At 36.5% G+C, this 14,893-nt stretch overlaps 1 protein-coding gene across 2 annotated transcripts in view; it reads left to right on the plus strand.

The window, feature by feature from the left end:
• LOC125226881 overlaps nt 1-14,889 on the plus strand; it is a 128,161-nt gene extending 113,272 nt beyond the window's left edge. The window contains exons 1-4 of one of the 2 annotated variants that reach the window (XM_048131041.1): nt 9,885-10,074; nt 10,907-11,163; nt 13,602-13,779; nt 14,066-14,889. In XM_048131041.1, coding sequence (XP_047986998.1) covers nt 10,000-10,074; nt 10,907-11,163; nt 13,602-13,779; nt 14,066-14,386 — 831 coding nt within the window. In that variant the 5' untranslated portion in view covers nt 9,885-9,999 and the 3' untranslated portion in view covers nt 14,387-14,889. Of the gene's footprint in view, nt 1-9,884; nt 10,075-10,906; nt 11,164-13,601; nt 13,780-14,065 lie in introns of those variants that run through there. The other variant, XM_048131039.1, reaches the window with a different exon arrangement.
• The last annotated feature ends 4 nt before the right edge of the window (nt 14,890-14,893 follow it).

Below are 14,893 nucleotides of genomic sequence, written 5' to 3' on the forward strand. Positions count from 1 at the left end.
GAATATCTAATTCGAATAAAATATCAGTTTCTCTTGTTCTTGCAATGAAGACAAACATTTTACGGAGTCGTTCAGGGTAGCCCCTCGCGCAACAATCTTCTACTTGTCCGCTCCACTTGAGCCGTATCTAAATCGGTTGCCACTTGAAGTCGTAACTAGCATCTGCGTCTATTTCGGACTCCTTGCACAACTGGAACAACAGTGAGGTGTCTTCTGTTTGTTTGTTTGACTGTAAAAAAGAGTATGGGGTGGCTTTTTACGTAGATTGAACTTGAGTGACTTTTCAGTAAGCTCTTAATTTCTTCGAAAAGCTATTTATAAGCACAACTGTCTTCTTATCTATTTAGTGGTGATAATATGTATTGTAAAGTTTTTTTGAACTAAACTATTTATGAAGCTATTAAATAGTTAGTAATAGCCCCTTATACCATACATTTCATTTATTTTATTACAATATAATTAGACATTGAAAGAAGAACGATTTAAAGTATGTGACCAAAGGCTGAAATCCTGACAGTTGCAGTTTTTTTGCTTAAAACGATATTTATAACTCAAACAAGAAAGTGACTTAGAATACAGCGGACTTAGTTGTATAGCCTAAACCTACAGCACAAGTCAGCTAGTGCGGAGTGCATGTCGTAGTTTTTCTCGACTTATTCATCGAACGTAATAAGTTTTTCTTAAAGCCACTATACCTACTCTGGTTATCACAGTATTGCAACACACGAATATCTGTTTACTTAACAGTAACATCGAGTAATGCTTGTAATACCCCAATATTCGTGCATGTTGACACAAGACTTCCGGACTGGTCAAATAAACCCAGGGTCAACAGCTCCCTGACTGGTCAAATAACCACAAACAAAGATAGAATTACCTAAGTGAACCTACTCGTTTATTCCACTTTGAACCAAGAGTTCTGTGTCTTGTGGTCTCTTTTTGAAATAAGTGACTTCTTCGGTGGGATCGACTTTTGTTTTAACAGGGTTCCATTGGTTCCACCGTCGCGTGCGACGGCGTCTGTCATTAGTGTCATTACGGAGCTGGTAATAAGGAGAATGAGCGAGCCGCTCTGTTTGTTGCGCAATTTTGGTAACTGCGAATCATGCGCAGCTTTCCGGCCTGAAAATTATGCCTTTTATGGTAGCTGTAAATTTGGTAGTTGGTTGTACTACTTGATGCAAATTTAGTAACCTTGATCGTTTTGGTTGGTTTTTTAGAGGCGTTGGTTGATAATCGTACGACAAAGATAAAAACATATATTTAGATTGGGTGGGGTGGGAGATATCCACTGTTGAACATTACATTTTATGGTGTAGGCATGTAGGTAGCTTAGATTTTTACGGTAAATCCAGCATTCAAAAATACAATTGAATAGCATTACTAACTATTAAATCGATTACTTCCTTTACTTACCTACCTATTGATGTTGAACGCGTTTTCGAATAAAATACCTACATTAATATGTTTTATTACTGCATTCTCACAACATTGAACATAAATTCTGAGTGCATCCTTGAAAATTAAAACTGAAATAGCATTAAAACGACTAAATTGCATCCTCTTTAATTTCACTCATTTAGACCAATTTACGTAAACTCTGACTAATCGCACAAAAACAAGCAAAGCAATCATTTATATAAATAATGACATAAAATTAAACTTCCGACTTTACCTGCCCCAAAATAAATATAAAATCTGTAGTTTTCTTTGAAAAAGCGTTACAAATCATCTTAACGCCTTTAATCGGTGTGCGGCGGAAATCCAAATTACGACTCTTGGCCTATTATAAGGCGACAACTAACTTCCTAGTTTAAAAGGGCGCAAGCGCCTTAAAGGTTAAGGGAACTTAAGTCCTTTTCAGTTAATTAATGGCTCGTGCTTCCCATTTCCTAATTTCCTGCCGTCGCACCTCATTCGCTCAATTTAACTGGTTCACGTCCTGTGTCAGAGTCTATATAAAATACCTAGATAATATATTTTACGCATAAATATTTATATAGTTAGTCAGCAAATATCAATAAAAGATAAGTTACAGAGTTATTTCCATAAATGATAAAGACTCTTTTGGGGTCGTGATCAATCGGAATAACGTTCTATCAGACTAACCTGTAATGTAATCTCTGTAATCGACGATTGGTTACGAGGTAGGTAGTTGACAATAGTTAGTGATCTGAATCTAAAATTTACCCTTTTTTACTGCCTTATATCTTTGATAATATTATTATTTGGCGTTGACAAATAAATAAAGCAACCGTACAATTGAAGGGCCATCTCTCCAAAACTGTCCCATTAGATTCGGAGCCGTCCATTCGTCACCTCATGACAGCCGCACAATTTTAAAATTAAAACTAAATTACACGCTAACTAAATTGTCATCTGACACAAGTGACACAACCCTTTTACTACCACTTCTTTTATGTTAAAGAAACCTTGCCGCCTTCATATTAAGAACTAAAAAACCGGCAAAGTAAAACTTGTTTGTAATATTCATTCTAGAGTCCTCAGGTTAAAGTAAGAACGACCTTAATATGAAGGGGATAGAGGTTAAAACAGACGCAGAGTAAGATGGTAGGGCTGGTGACACAGTGGTCGATTCGTCGCGCCCTATGACCCGAAGATAATCCTTCCTCAGCTTCCTCTATTAAGTAATGCTATGAAAGTTAGCCCACATGACATTCTATACTTATCAAATTAAGCTACTGATGAATGGCTCATCTAGGCAGTGCTGGAGTGATTTCACTAATGGTTTTTGGTTTACCACTGGAGATGTTGACGTACACACTTCGTACCTATCTTGGCGATCGGCCGCCCGTACTCCTAGCGAGGGCCGATTGACCCTCACCAAGCACCGAATTAAAAAAAAACCTAATCTCAAATGGGTAGAGGTTTTTTAGTTTGACAAAAGATGTTTTAGCAAAAAAGTGAAATTAAATTAAAACTACATAATTTGAACTGGCCTAAAGTTTTTGCCAAATAGGTAAATGGGCATTTTCAGAATTTGGTACACCCAAATTAGCGTAAGTTGTTAACAAAAATTAACTCACTGTCAGTTTTGTGACGATAAGCATGACATTTCAATAAAAATATTGTTTTTATGTTAATTACATAAACTTTAACCGATATTCTACATTCAGAATGTGAAAAAAGTAAATTTTTATACAGATTTTATGCTCAATTGTCGTCACAAAACTGACATCGAGTTAATTTACCCATTTATTAAATTTATCTGCTTTTATGAAACAAGTAATTATAATAATAACACAAACAAAAGGTACAATACATGTTTACCAATATTGTAATCTATCTTAAATTTCGTATTTTCTGAAGCCTACTTATAAGTATTATTGTATAAAAATACGCATAGACAACTTTATCATTGAACTGGTACCAGTGGTATGTACCAGACTACCAGCACCAACAACATTGTGATTTAGATAATAACAAACGTTATTACATACATACATATAATCACGCATGTAGTATCCCATAAAGGGGTAGGCAGAGCACATGAAGTACTAAGTTTCAGTGCCACGCTTAGCAAAAAGGGGTTGAAAGAAATCCAAATTGTGACATTGCAGTGACAGGTGAAGAAACCGACGAACACCCACGGGAAGAAAGGGGATGGTGAAATTCTTAACCCGTCACCACACGGGACAATCTTTATTGTTCTCCTTAATCTGCTTAAAGCAGGAAAGCACTAATAAACTCTCGCAAAAACCCATGTCGCCTTCCGCACTACTACTCAATCTACAAACATCCTATCTCACTAACAAAGTCTATGCACATACGCTCTTTTTAAACTGGATGATCAAAGATTGAATTAACTGGAAGAAAGTACAAGACTTTCGTGAACTTGACTCGAAGGAAATGTAAAAAGTGGAACCGGACGCCAAGATACCTCGGAGCCGGATTCCTTGACCAGCGAGCGAATCGACCGCACAGTTATTTTGGTGCGCGTTAGAAAAGGCGGGAAAAAAATCACGTCATTATGGAAGATGGATGCTGTTTCTTGCAGTGTTTCATTGACTAAAAGAGCTCAAGCGTGGCGAGACTTTATCAAATTTAAAGAATATGAAAGAAATGTTGAGTAACTTTTGGAATGCGCGAGATCAACTGAAAATTATCGGTTTAATCTAGATTTAGGCTAGGATTCAATTTTCCTGTGTGGTTTCGAAGTTTAAGGGATCATATAAAAAGGAGAAGAAAATACCACCTTGAGCACATTTTGAACAAAATACGATTTTTTTGCACGCTTCAATAAAGCACTCAATGGAAATGGAGAATTCGGTAAATATAATTTAGATAAATAGGCCTGTCACTGAAATCAAATTAAACTTGGAAGCTCATACAGTTGATATTTGCTTCCTATTTAGATCCCTGCTTTTTTCAATTAATAATGTTTTTGTTTGTTGCATTTGGTTCTCTGCAGCGCAAACTCGTGAAGCGACGGCAACAGCGCTTGTAGTCGGTCACGGTGATTTGTCGCCGACATTTTCGCTTCCGACCACATTACGTCGGTGCGATACAATCTGCAATCATGTATGCGGGCTTTATGATACGATACGAGTGCGCGGTTATGGATAAGTGCATTTTAAACATGACGTTACATTGAAACATGTTAATGCAGTTAATATGTTTGTGAGCAACGTTGACTTTAAAACTTTATATTTACTTTTTGACAACCGAGGTAGCAATCATGATTCAGTCCGTATTATACCTACTCCATCCTGTAGTACCTGGACCATCTTCATTTCAACATTGTATTGAAAGGCTTCAAGATCTTCATCAGTCTTAAAGGCACTTGACGCCGCTTTGTGGCGCTACAAACCTTTGTGGATCTTGGTCTCCTATACCTACAGTGATTTTCCATTTGCTCCGGTCTTTTGCCTCCCTATTCCAATTTCTTATGTACCTAAGTATTTTTCCATTTTCTCAGATAAGACCACGCAGTCATGAAGAAATCACACTTCTGTGGGGGATTCTGTCTTGTTATTATTTTGGTTGGAGAGATGTAGTGGGTGCCATTAGTCTTCCATAATCCAAAAATTTTCATGTTGAGCTTAGTTTACCATGTGCTTTGGTAACGCAATTGTTTACCTCGATAACTCACTGACACTAGTCAGGAATCCACGATCTTCTTTACCAGCGCGCAGCGCGCATTCAAATATGTTAAACACGCGTGTTTAAATTGTCGCTACTCATGAGGGGGACACTGTTTTGACAGAACAGGAAGCACTTCATTCACGTAAAAGGGATGAAAGAGTTGTGAGGGGAGGCCTTTGACCGGAAGGTTACAATTTTAATTGGAGTTTATTTACGTTGAAACGTTTTTTAAACCTTTGAGTCAAAATCATAATTAAAAACGATAGGAGACTTCGTATTTCATTAGTTCATTACATTACGTTACTTACAATCAATCAATCAATCAATTATTTACGGTAGGTACGCTTACTGCCAAAGCTTGAAAATCCATACGATAATTTTCACTGTCGAAACGAAACTTCTTACTAAGTATATGTATATAATTTTTCTCAGTCGGACTTGTACACAAAGGCTAACATCTGTAACACTTCTCCCGGCCCATAAATAAAGGAGGCCATTTAATCGATTTCACACAAAGTGGGTAGGCCAATTATCCATGAATAAAAATCACCTATTCGAATAGACATTATAAAAGCCAACCTAATAAAAAGCACGATATTTCATTGAACTTCCTCTCGCTCAATAACCGTGTCCGAATAATCGACTCGCATCCTGTAATACATCAATCGATATACAAAACTACCCCAACACTGCACTTGTACAAAAGGACATAAGCACCCCTTTAACACTGACATTTATCTTTAAAAAACAACCTTAAAGACATCCAATAAAGGTTAGTTTCGTGGGCAACTGCACTTTGTAGCTTTCAAATGAAATGGTAGAATAGGAAGCTTCGATCGCGTTACATGAAATGATTCGAGTTTGCCGAGTTTTTACAAAATATTTAGCTCAAATAACGACCTTAAATCATGAAGCTATAAAATTGAAATTGTAATAATAGTCTTAGTGTCTTATTGGGTTTATTCTATACCTGTCGATATGTGATTGTGCGAACGGCCCGCTTCCTGTGTATTGTATCGAGTGTCCATCGATTCCTGCAATCGATAAGAAAATGTCGTATCTTTCTATAAGTTGCATAATTACATACGACATTTTACTATACACGAGAAACGTGTTACAAATCGAATTATTTATTGCAAAATCAGGAAGTGTAAATCGCTGTTTATTGCCTAACTTTTATTGAAAAAAGTTTGATACGAGTGTTGTGTTGTCCAATTTGCCCAGCGGGAGGACGCTTACATGTAGCTATACCTTGTACTTTTGGCTCTTGAAAAAAGTGTAAACAAACCGGAGCTGTCAAATTTGAGGGTTGTTTATTAGGTAACATTTGGTTCCTGATTTTTTTTCTCTATTTAAAAATAAATTGAGTTCACTACTCACTACTATTTTCCATTTCATTCCACTAACATGTAATTTCGATTAATTTGACGAAACATAATACACCTTCATGAATACAAGCATATCGTCATTACATTTAAGTAATATTATTATTTTCTTCAGGGAATCATCAACCAAAAAGTACCCAATTTTGCAGAGGTTTAAAACTCATGGTTGCATTTTAATCTGGGTGTATTAACACTACTAAAATATAAAGGTACTAACCCTTACGCGATTTTTAATTTTAATTTTAGTTTATTTTATTGAGAAAAAAACAAACGGTCACATACAGTATGAGGTACATATAAGTTGTTATTGCATTTACAATAGACCTATAGTTTCCTTAAAGAATATAAGTGCTTAATTTTATTAACTACATATATACATATTCAGTTGTACAAGATAGATGCTTAAATTGTAATCATTTGCATAATAGGTACAAAGAACATACTTACCCATTATGCAAATTACTACGAGTGTTAACAAACTAATTTAAACCTTACTAATTACTAATACATCAATCGATATACAAAACTACCCCAACACTGCACTTGTACAAAAGGACATAAGCACCCCTTTAACACTGACATTTATCTTTAAAAAACAACCTTAAAGACATCCAATAAAGGTTAGTTTCGTGGGCAACTGCACTTTGTAGCTTTCAAATGAAATGGTAGAATAGGAAGCTTCGATCGCGTTACATGAAATGATTCGAGTTTGCCGAGTTTTTACAAAATATTTAGCTCAAATAACGACCTTAAATCATGAAGCTATAAAATTGAAATTGTAATAATAGTCTTAGTGTCTTATTGGGTTTATTCTATACCTGTCGATATGTGATTGTGCGAACGGCCCGCTTCCTGTGTATTGTATCGAGTGTCCATCGATTCCTGCAATCGATAAGAAAATGTCGTATCTTTCTATAAGTTGCATAATTACATACGACATTTTACTATACACGAGAAACGTGTTACAAATCGAATTATTTATTGCAAAATCAGGAAGTGTAAATCGCTGTTTATTGCCTAACTTTTATTGAAAAAAGTTTGATACGAGTGTTGTGTTGTCCAATTTGCCCAGCGGGAGGACGCTTACATGTAGCTATACCTTGTACTTTTGGCTCTTGAAAAAAGTGTAAACAAACCGGAGCTGTCAAATTTGAGGGTTGTTTATTAGGTAACATTTGGTTCCTGATTTTTTTTCTCTATTTAAAAATAAATTGAGTTCACTACTCACTACTATTTTCCATTTCATTCCACTAACATGTAATTTCGATTAATTTGACGAAACATAATACACCTTCATGAATACAAGCATATCGTCATTACATTTAAGTAATATTATTATTTTCTTCAGGGAATCATCAACCAAAAAGTACCCAATTTTGCAGAGGTTTAAAACTCATGGTTGCATTTTAATCTGGGTGTATTAACACTACTAAAATATAAAGGTACTAACCCTTACGCGATTTTTAATTTTAATTTTAGTTTATTTTATTGAGAAAAAAACAAACGGTCACATACAGTATGAGGTACATATAAGTTGTTATTGCATTTACAATAGACCTATAGTTTCCTTAAAGAATATAAGTGCTTAATTTTATTAACTACATATATACATATTCAGTTGTACAAGATAGATGCTTAAATTGTAATCATTTGCATAATAGGTACAAAGAACATACTTACCCATTATGCAAATTACTACGAGTGTTAACAAACTAATTTAAACCTTACTAATGATTGGAATACGATACATTTTGGATAATTCAACTTTGCAAACAAAATGCTTTCTTTTATATCTGACATTTTCCATTGTTATCAATCATCATCATCATCATCTATTCCAAATTTGATATTTGTGTTTTCGAGCTTCCGTTTCTCCGTATGAGATGATGATTGTTATATTTATATATTTTTTTATACTAGATGGTAGTTTAGTTGATTCAGTAATATTTATAGGTACCACACTAAATTTTGATGAAAGACAGAGAAATATAAAAAAGCAATAGAAAGAAAATTAAGATTATCTGTGCATAAATAATAAAAAAATATGAAAAATTAAATATGTCGTTCTATTCTATGTGTTTAATGTTGAAAACATTTATTATTTTTAAGTAAAACGCAATACTATATATACGTTATTTTATTCTGGTGAGGACGATGACGACGATGAGGATGAAGACGAAGATGATTCTGTCACATTTATTATTATTCTGTCGGCCAAATCGTCAATCTTGTTGTCTAACTCTTTCATTTTCTTCTCTTCCTTGATGACATGTTCTTCGCATCTTCTCCAGTTTTCTGGTTTCACATTAGCAATGTGCGTTTGCCGACCCATTATAAACTTGTACTTACACTCGTCTTGTCTAATTGTACATGTGTATTTGGTAAAATTAAGCGAAAGTAGGTATAATATGTTTTGGAACGGACTATAGTAGTGAGCTCAATTATTTTTAAATACGAAAATTTTAACAGGAACCAAACGTTACCTGATAAACAACTATTTGACGGTTTTTTCACAGTTTTTTACATACCTAAAAATACAAGGAATCGCATTGTTACTCACCTCACCTTACTTACCATTTATGCGTTTATAATCATTAAAATTGGCTCACCATGAATAAAAAGTACCAAGTAAGTAACCACCTACAATTTTGTTCTTCAATCTGAGCTTAAAAGGTTCACAACCCCTGGATCTGTCAAATTTGACGGCCCCGGTTTGTTTACACTTTTTTCAACAGCTAAAAGTACAAGGTATAGTTAGGAAGAAATTTAATAAAACAATTTTTTGGTATTTACTTAATCTAAATAAAATGTGTCTCCGAATCAACGTTTATCGTTTCGAAATTGAAATTTAAGAATTCTCAACGAAAAATGTTTTAAGGCTAACATATTTTTTTTTATATTTAACAAAAAAACAACGACAATTAAATGACGTTGGTTGAACAAAATGAACTGGAAGCTTTTTAAGTGAAGGTATTTTTTATTAGGTACATATTTAATTAAATTATAGCGTATATCTAAATACAAAAAATGGTTCCACTTAAAGTGTCTAGAATCCAAAAACTTATAAATCTCAGTTCCGTTTCCCACAGCCACCTGACTTCCATCTTCCATCATTAACCATCTGAACCATTCGACAACCATCTGCCACCACTCCCACCCCCAGGAAAGCTTTCCTGTGACAGGTGGTCATATCAGCTTACCTGTTCAATACTAATCGACGCATCTCTACCGTCAAAATACTGTACTAACGTCCTTTGGTTGTAAATAGTTAGAAACTACTTGTTATATCAAAATGGACTTATGATACTATGAAAAGCGCCGCGCTTACAACCTTTTAATATTAATTAAATCCACGCTCCGTGTCCTAAAAGTCGTAAATACTAGCGAGATGTTCAGCACTTAAGCTCTTTGGTGAGTGAGGGGTTGAAGGGCTGCATATCCGGCTCGAAGGACCACGGGCTCGGGCGCAGGGCTCAGTTGCGCGCGCGCCGCGGAGCGAGTGACAGCGATGATCGAGTACAAGGAGTACAAGCCGGTGCCGGCGCCGCGCCTGCGCCTCGCGTTCCATCCGCATAATATTCATGTGAGTGGATTTGGTGATGTTCTCAATATCTTGGATTTGTCGTTGTGAATTTTGGGTCATTTGGGTGTACTTGGTGAAATTGTTAAAAATTTCAAGGCAAAATTTTAGTGAATTTGTAACTGGTGCGAAATCCCTTTTCATTAGTACTAAAGTATTACTGACTGAAAAAACTAATTGTGTATACTTAGGTACTACCAACAAAAAAAAATTCAATATCCATTAGTGTTATCAAAAGGGAATTTGATTGGGCAATTTGGTCGAGCGTGAGAACTTGCGATTTAGACGCCGGATCTGCGCGGGCGCTCCAACCTGCCGCGCCGCAATCCTGGCATTCTACCGCGTCGACCAACCACTATCACCTTCCTGTGCTCTTCGCGAATTACTTGTGTATTAAAAGACTTTCTTTATGGTTGGCAGATTGTTTCAAGAACAATTAAAAAGCAGAACGATTAAAAAGCTCCGAAAATTGAAGATGAAATATGCGATTATAACTTATGTAAATCCCACGTACAAATATTAGTAAAATTTATTGAGTGTTGACTGTATACTCATACCCGTTGCTGTTACATGTTAAAACAGTCTCCAATAATTTTCATGAAACTCCATCTACTACTGTAAAAGCTAATATCCGCCAAATTAACTTGACATCCGTTTACACTAAAACTTTCCGCTACCACTACTTATTTAATGTTCTTTTTATCCCGAGATAAATGCTTGATTTTTCTTTGGATTGTAAAGTCTGAACCCCTACAGAAAACAAAACCATTGAACCGCATAAGTCGATCTCGTTTTACCGGTACCGCTCTAACCATATCCTCTCCATTGTCCACAGACCACAATCAAAGTGTACGCCCGCCGCCTCCGGCCGGACATCGAATACAAGACCCTCTCCGTGACGTGGGGCACGCGCGCCCAGGAGGTGGTCGCCACGCTCCTGGGCAAGTTCCGCATGCGGCACAGAGACCCTCGCCTGTTCTACCTGAGCATGGAAGTGAGGGTGCGCGCTGCGGGTCTGAGGACAACGTTGGTGCTGGATGATGACGCCCGGCCGGCCGCGCTGCAGGCTTGCCACCCGAAAGGATATTCTAAGTGAGTACACCATCTATTTTTAATTGCAATCAAAATCGTGCAAAAAATGATTTTTCACTTTTTGTGAGCGCACAAAACTTTGTGAGCAGATTCCATGATGACTAGGCACTACTACATATCTAAAGACAAGAGTTCCAAAATGATGTCAATCTTTAACATTTAGGTACATCATCCGCGTTACCAAACTTAGGTATGGTTTGTTTATTCAGATTTTATATCTAACGTGTTCTAAGAAATGAGGTGTGAAAGTTATGTATTCGTGCTTGATGTTGTATTTGCATGTTAAGTTCTCATTAGTGATCAGTTCACAAGGTTAATGAATAATGAGTGTTGATAACATTATTGAATGTCAACATTGTGCTGGGTTTCCCGAAGATACTACATTATCATTTCACATTTTCCCATTCAAGCATATATTTTCCGCATTGTTAATTGATTTAAGAAATTATTTTTATCGTACCTAATGTAGGTACATTAGGGTATTTTTCCTGTTAGGTATTTAGGTATTTTTCCTGTTAGGTATTTTCGAGTACCTACTCAAGTAATCACTTAAGCGTACAACATATTAAAAGCTAATTATCTGAAGGCAGAAATAGATTGCAATTTGATTGGTGACTTCCGAAGCCATGTCTCCATTTGCCACTATTCCTATGTTTATGGTTTAGTAAATATGAGATGTTTTCTAAAATCAGCACCATTGTATGCTGTCCCACCTCCCACATTTCCACACCAATCTCTTCGAGATTCGGTTAAATGTATGGGGACGTTTACGACATTTGTTTACATTCAGGAAATGTTGTAGCGCACGGATTACAAAAACATACATGATTAATGAATTAATCAAGGTAGGATGTTATACAGAATTTCCGGAAATTTGAATGAATGAATGAATGAATATTTTTATTTTCGTGTAACCATAACCACTTCGTGTAATCCCTGAAATCCCTCGCAGTGCGCCAAATAGGGACAGTCAACCCTGCGCACCCTGCGCACCAGGGAACAATATTTATATTCATTTGCACTTTGCACCAATATCAATATTAATTTTTCATGAGCATTTTTTCTGTACTTTTTCATCAGTGTCCACTGTAGTCAGTGCACTAAAATAGGGCATAATCGTTAATGACATAATGTAGTGCTTCCTTGCTTTGTATTGTTGTATTTTATCAAGGTGTACAATAAAGAGTATTTGTATTGTATTCATTGTATTGTAGTATTCAAAATATGTCCAACGTCTATCAAAGGTGAACAAACAACAAGAACAACATCTATTAATGATTTTATTCTATGTATGGATTTTGGTCTGAAATAAAGATTTTTTTTTTTTTTTTTTTTTTTTTTATTAAAGATGGATAAATTGATCATGGCACTATAGGTAGAGTATAGTATAGTATACTATGCTTTAGGCACTAGAAAAACAAGTCAGGACGCTATTTTTCCCGCAGAAAAACTGACGGGCGAAAGTTAATGATTCCCACTTTAGCTATTCCAAACACTGCCATATAAATAACCCCGGATTTTCTCCGGACCACCGGCTAGCCTCTTAAAAAAGACTTTTGTCTTCCGCTGCTATTCCTGCTCACTAAAAATAAAGAACCCCTGTCAACTCTTCAAACGATAGCTTTTACTCCATTGGTATAAAAGATATTTCTGCTTGGTTTAGTAGAAAGAAAGTTTAAGTTCTTTACTCGGACCATATGGACCGTGTTGTGTTGACATTTCAAATTACAGACCAAACTTAAACAGTGATTAGAATTCGTATTCTAAAGCAGCAGTGGTTATAATTGCTTGACTTATTGTAATGTATTTAGGTTGGCATACGTTCTGTAAACATAATACTTCTAATTATTGCTCTGTGGCGATAAAAAGGAGTTTTTGATCCAGTAATAGATCTAGAGGGGTTGGTTTCTTACACTTTGGATTAGAAAGTACTTCATTTTAATGAGATAATTAAAATGGGCCACCCTTTTGTTGAAGTGTGCTATTAAGATAACAAAAAACTAATAAGTTTAACTTTAATGGTATGTCGGTAATTTGTAAGAAGAGGGTCTTACTTTTAATGTATTTTAGGAGAAGGGAGGATAATTTGTCTAATTACGAAATGAGTCTTCAAACAATGACAACATGATTTAGTAAATGGATGTTGTTGTACTTAAGTAGGTAGACAAAGTAGACACTGTGTTTTATTGTCCTGCTTTTAATGGCATGTACATGTGTATTTATTTGCATTAATAATTTTGTATCTTAATATTAAAGTTCGTACAGATCTTTATCTTTTATATCAAATGCTAGAGTAGCATTCTTGAAGGCATCAAAGCCAGACTAGAGTGCAATCAGTTCGTTCTTTGCGCATTTTTCATAAAACAGGATGCATTTTAGATATTTTTTCGACTTTTTTCAGCAAAACAATTTCTATAACCTTCTTTCTCTAATTCCAGGTTCTCTCTGGAGATGCGTCCCGGCGGGCTGGTGAAGATCTACGACTCGGCGCTGATGTCGTCCTCGCAGTACAAGTGCCTGCTGACCAGCGAGCGCACGACGGCCGACGAGCTGCTCACCATCCTCCTCCAGTGCTACAACTCCGCCGAGGGCGTGGAGCGGTTCTCTCTGTATGAGGTGCGTTCATGAACCAACATGTTTGAGATGTTCTCCTCGCTGTACAAGTGCCTGCGCCGCGACCAGCGAGCGGATGATGGTTTTTATTATTTTTCACGTTGCAATTCCAAAATAGCGCAGATTATGTATCTCTTGACATATCATTTGAAATAAATGCCTAAAGCTAAATGCTGCGCGCTTGCTAATAAAATACTCATTGCTATTAAATATCTGCAGGCGTTTCAAAACTAGAAGCTACTAATAATTTTGAGACACCATTAAAGCATGTTTATTTTTGAATTTCCAGGTATGTCCCTCACAAGAGTATGAGCGCAAACTACACCCCGACGACCTACCCCTGCTGGTGCAGCGAGCGTGGCCCGCGGACAGCGACTGCCACTTCCGCGTGCGGCGCAACCCGCGCGCGCCGCCGCTCCCGCCGCGCGCGCTGGCCCTCCCCCTCCCCGTCCCCCTCGCCCCGCCCGAGCAGCCCGACGACGAGCCCTCACGCGCCCTCTCCGCGCTCTCCTTAGAGTCAGACAGCGACAACAGGAGGTACAGCCCCGTCTACAAGTTCCCTAGCATCAGCTACTGTAAAGAAACGAAAAACGACTATCTCTACATATGACTCCCCGAGTGAACTGTGCGAGTGTACATAAGACTTTTCGTGTGAAGTGTAAATAAATTTACCTCAGGACGTTTCTAGGAGTGAAACCAAAGACGTATGGCTTTGATTAATGGAATACTAAACTGTGTTGACAATGCAATAGAAACTGTTAATCGGTGAGGTGAAATACGTATCTTTCCCGTCTTCACTTAAATGTATTGGATTATGTAAAAATAGTGTGTAACAATTTATTTTCTAGTCTTGTAGTATTTCACCTCGGTAAAGCGAATATATCTTCTATCGTTACCAAAATTCGGACAATATTTGAATCGGGCTTAGTGTAAATTATCTTGTAAATATTAACTAATATAATTATTAGCTAGTAGACACCAAAGAGGCAAGCGAGAATATATGAAATTAGAGTTATTTTCCTGTTATGTATTGTAATGTTTAATTTATTTATGAGAACGGCTGCCGCCTGTCGAATTTCAACGCCTGTAATAAAACGCAAGTTTTTCATAAAATTTT

Source organism: Leguminivora glycinivorella, chromosome 6 (genome assembly GCF_023078275.1).
Source record: "Leguminivora glycinivorella isolate SPB_JAAS2020 chromosome 6, LegGlyc_1.1, whole genome shotgun sequence".
Taxonomy (NCBI): domain Eukaryota; kingdom Metazoa; phylum Arthropoda; class Insecta; order Lepidoptera; family Tortricidae; genus Leguminivora; species Leguminivora glycinivorella.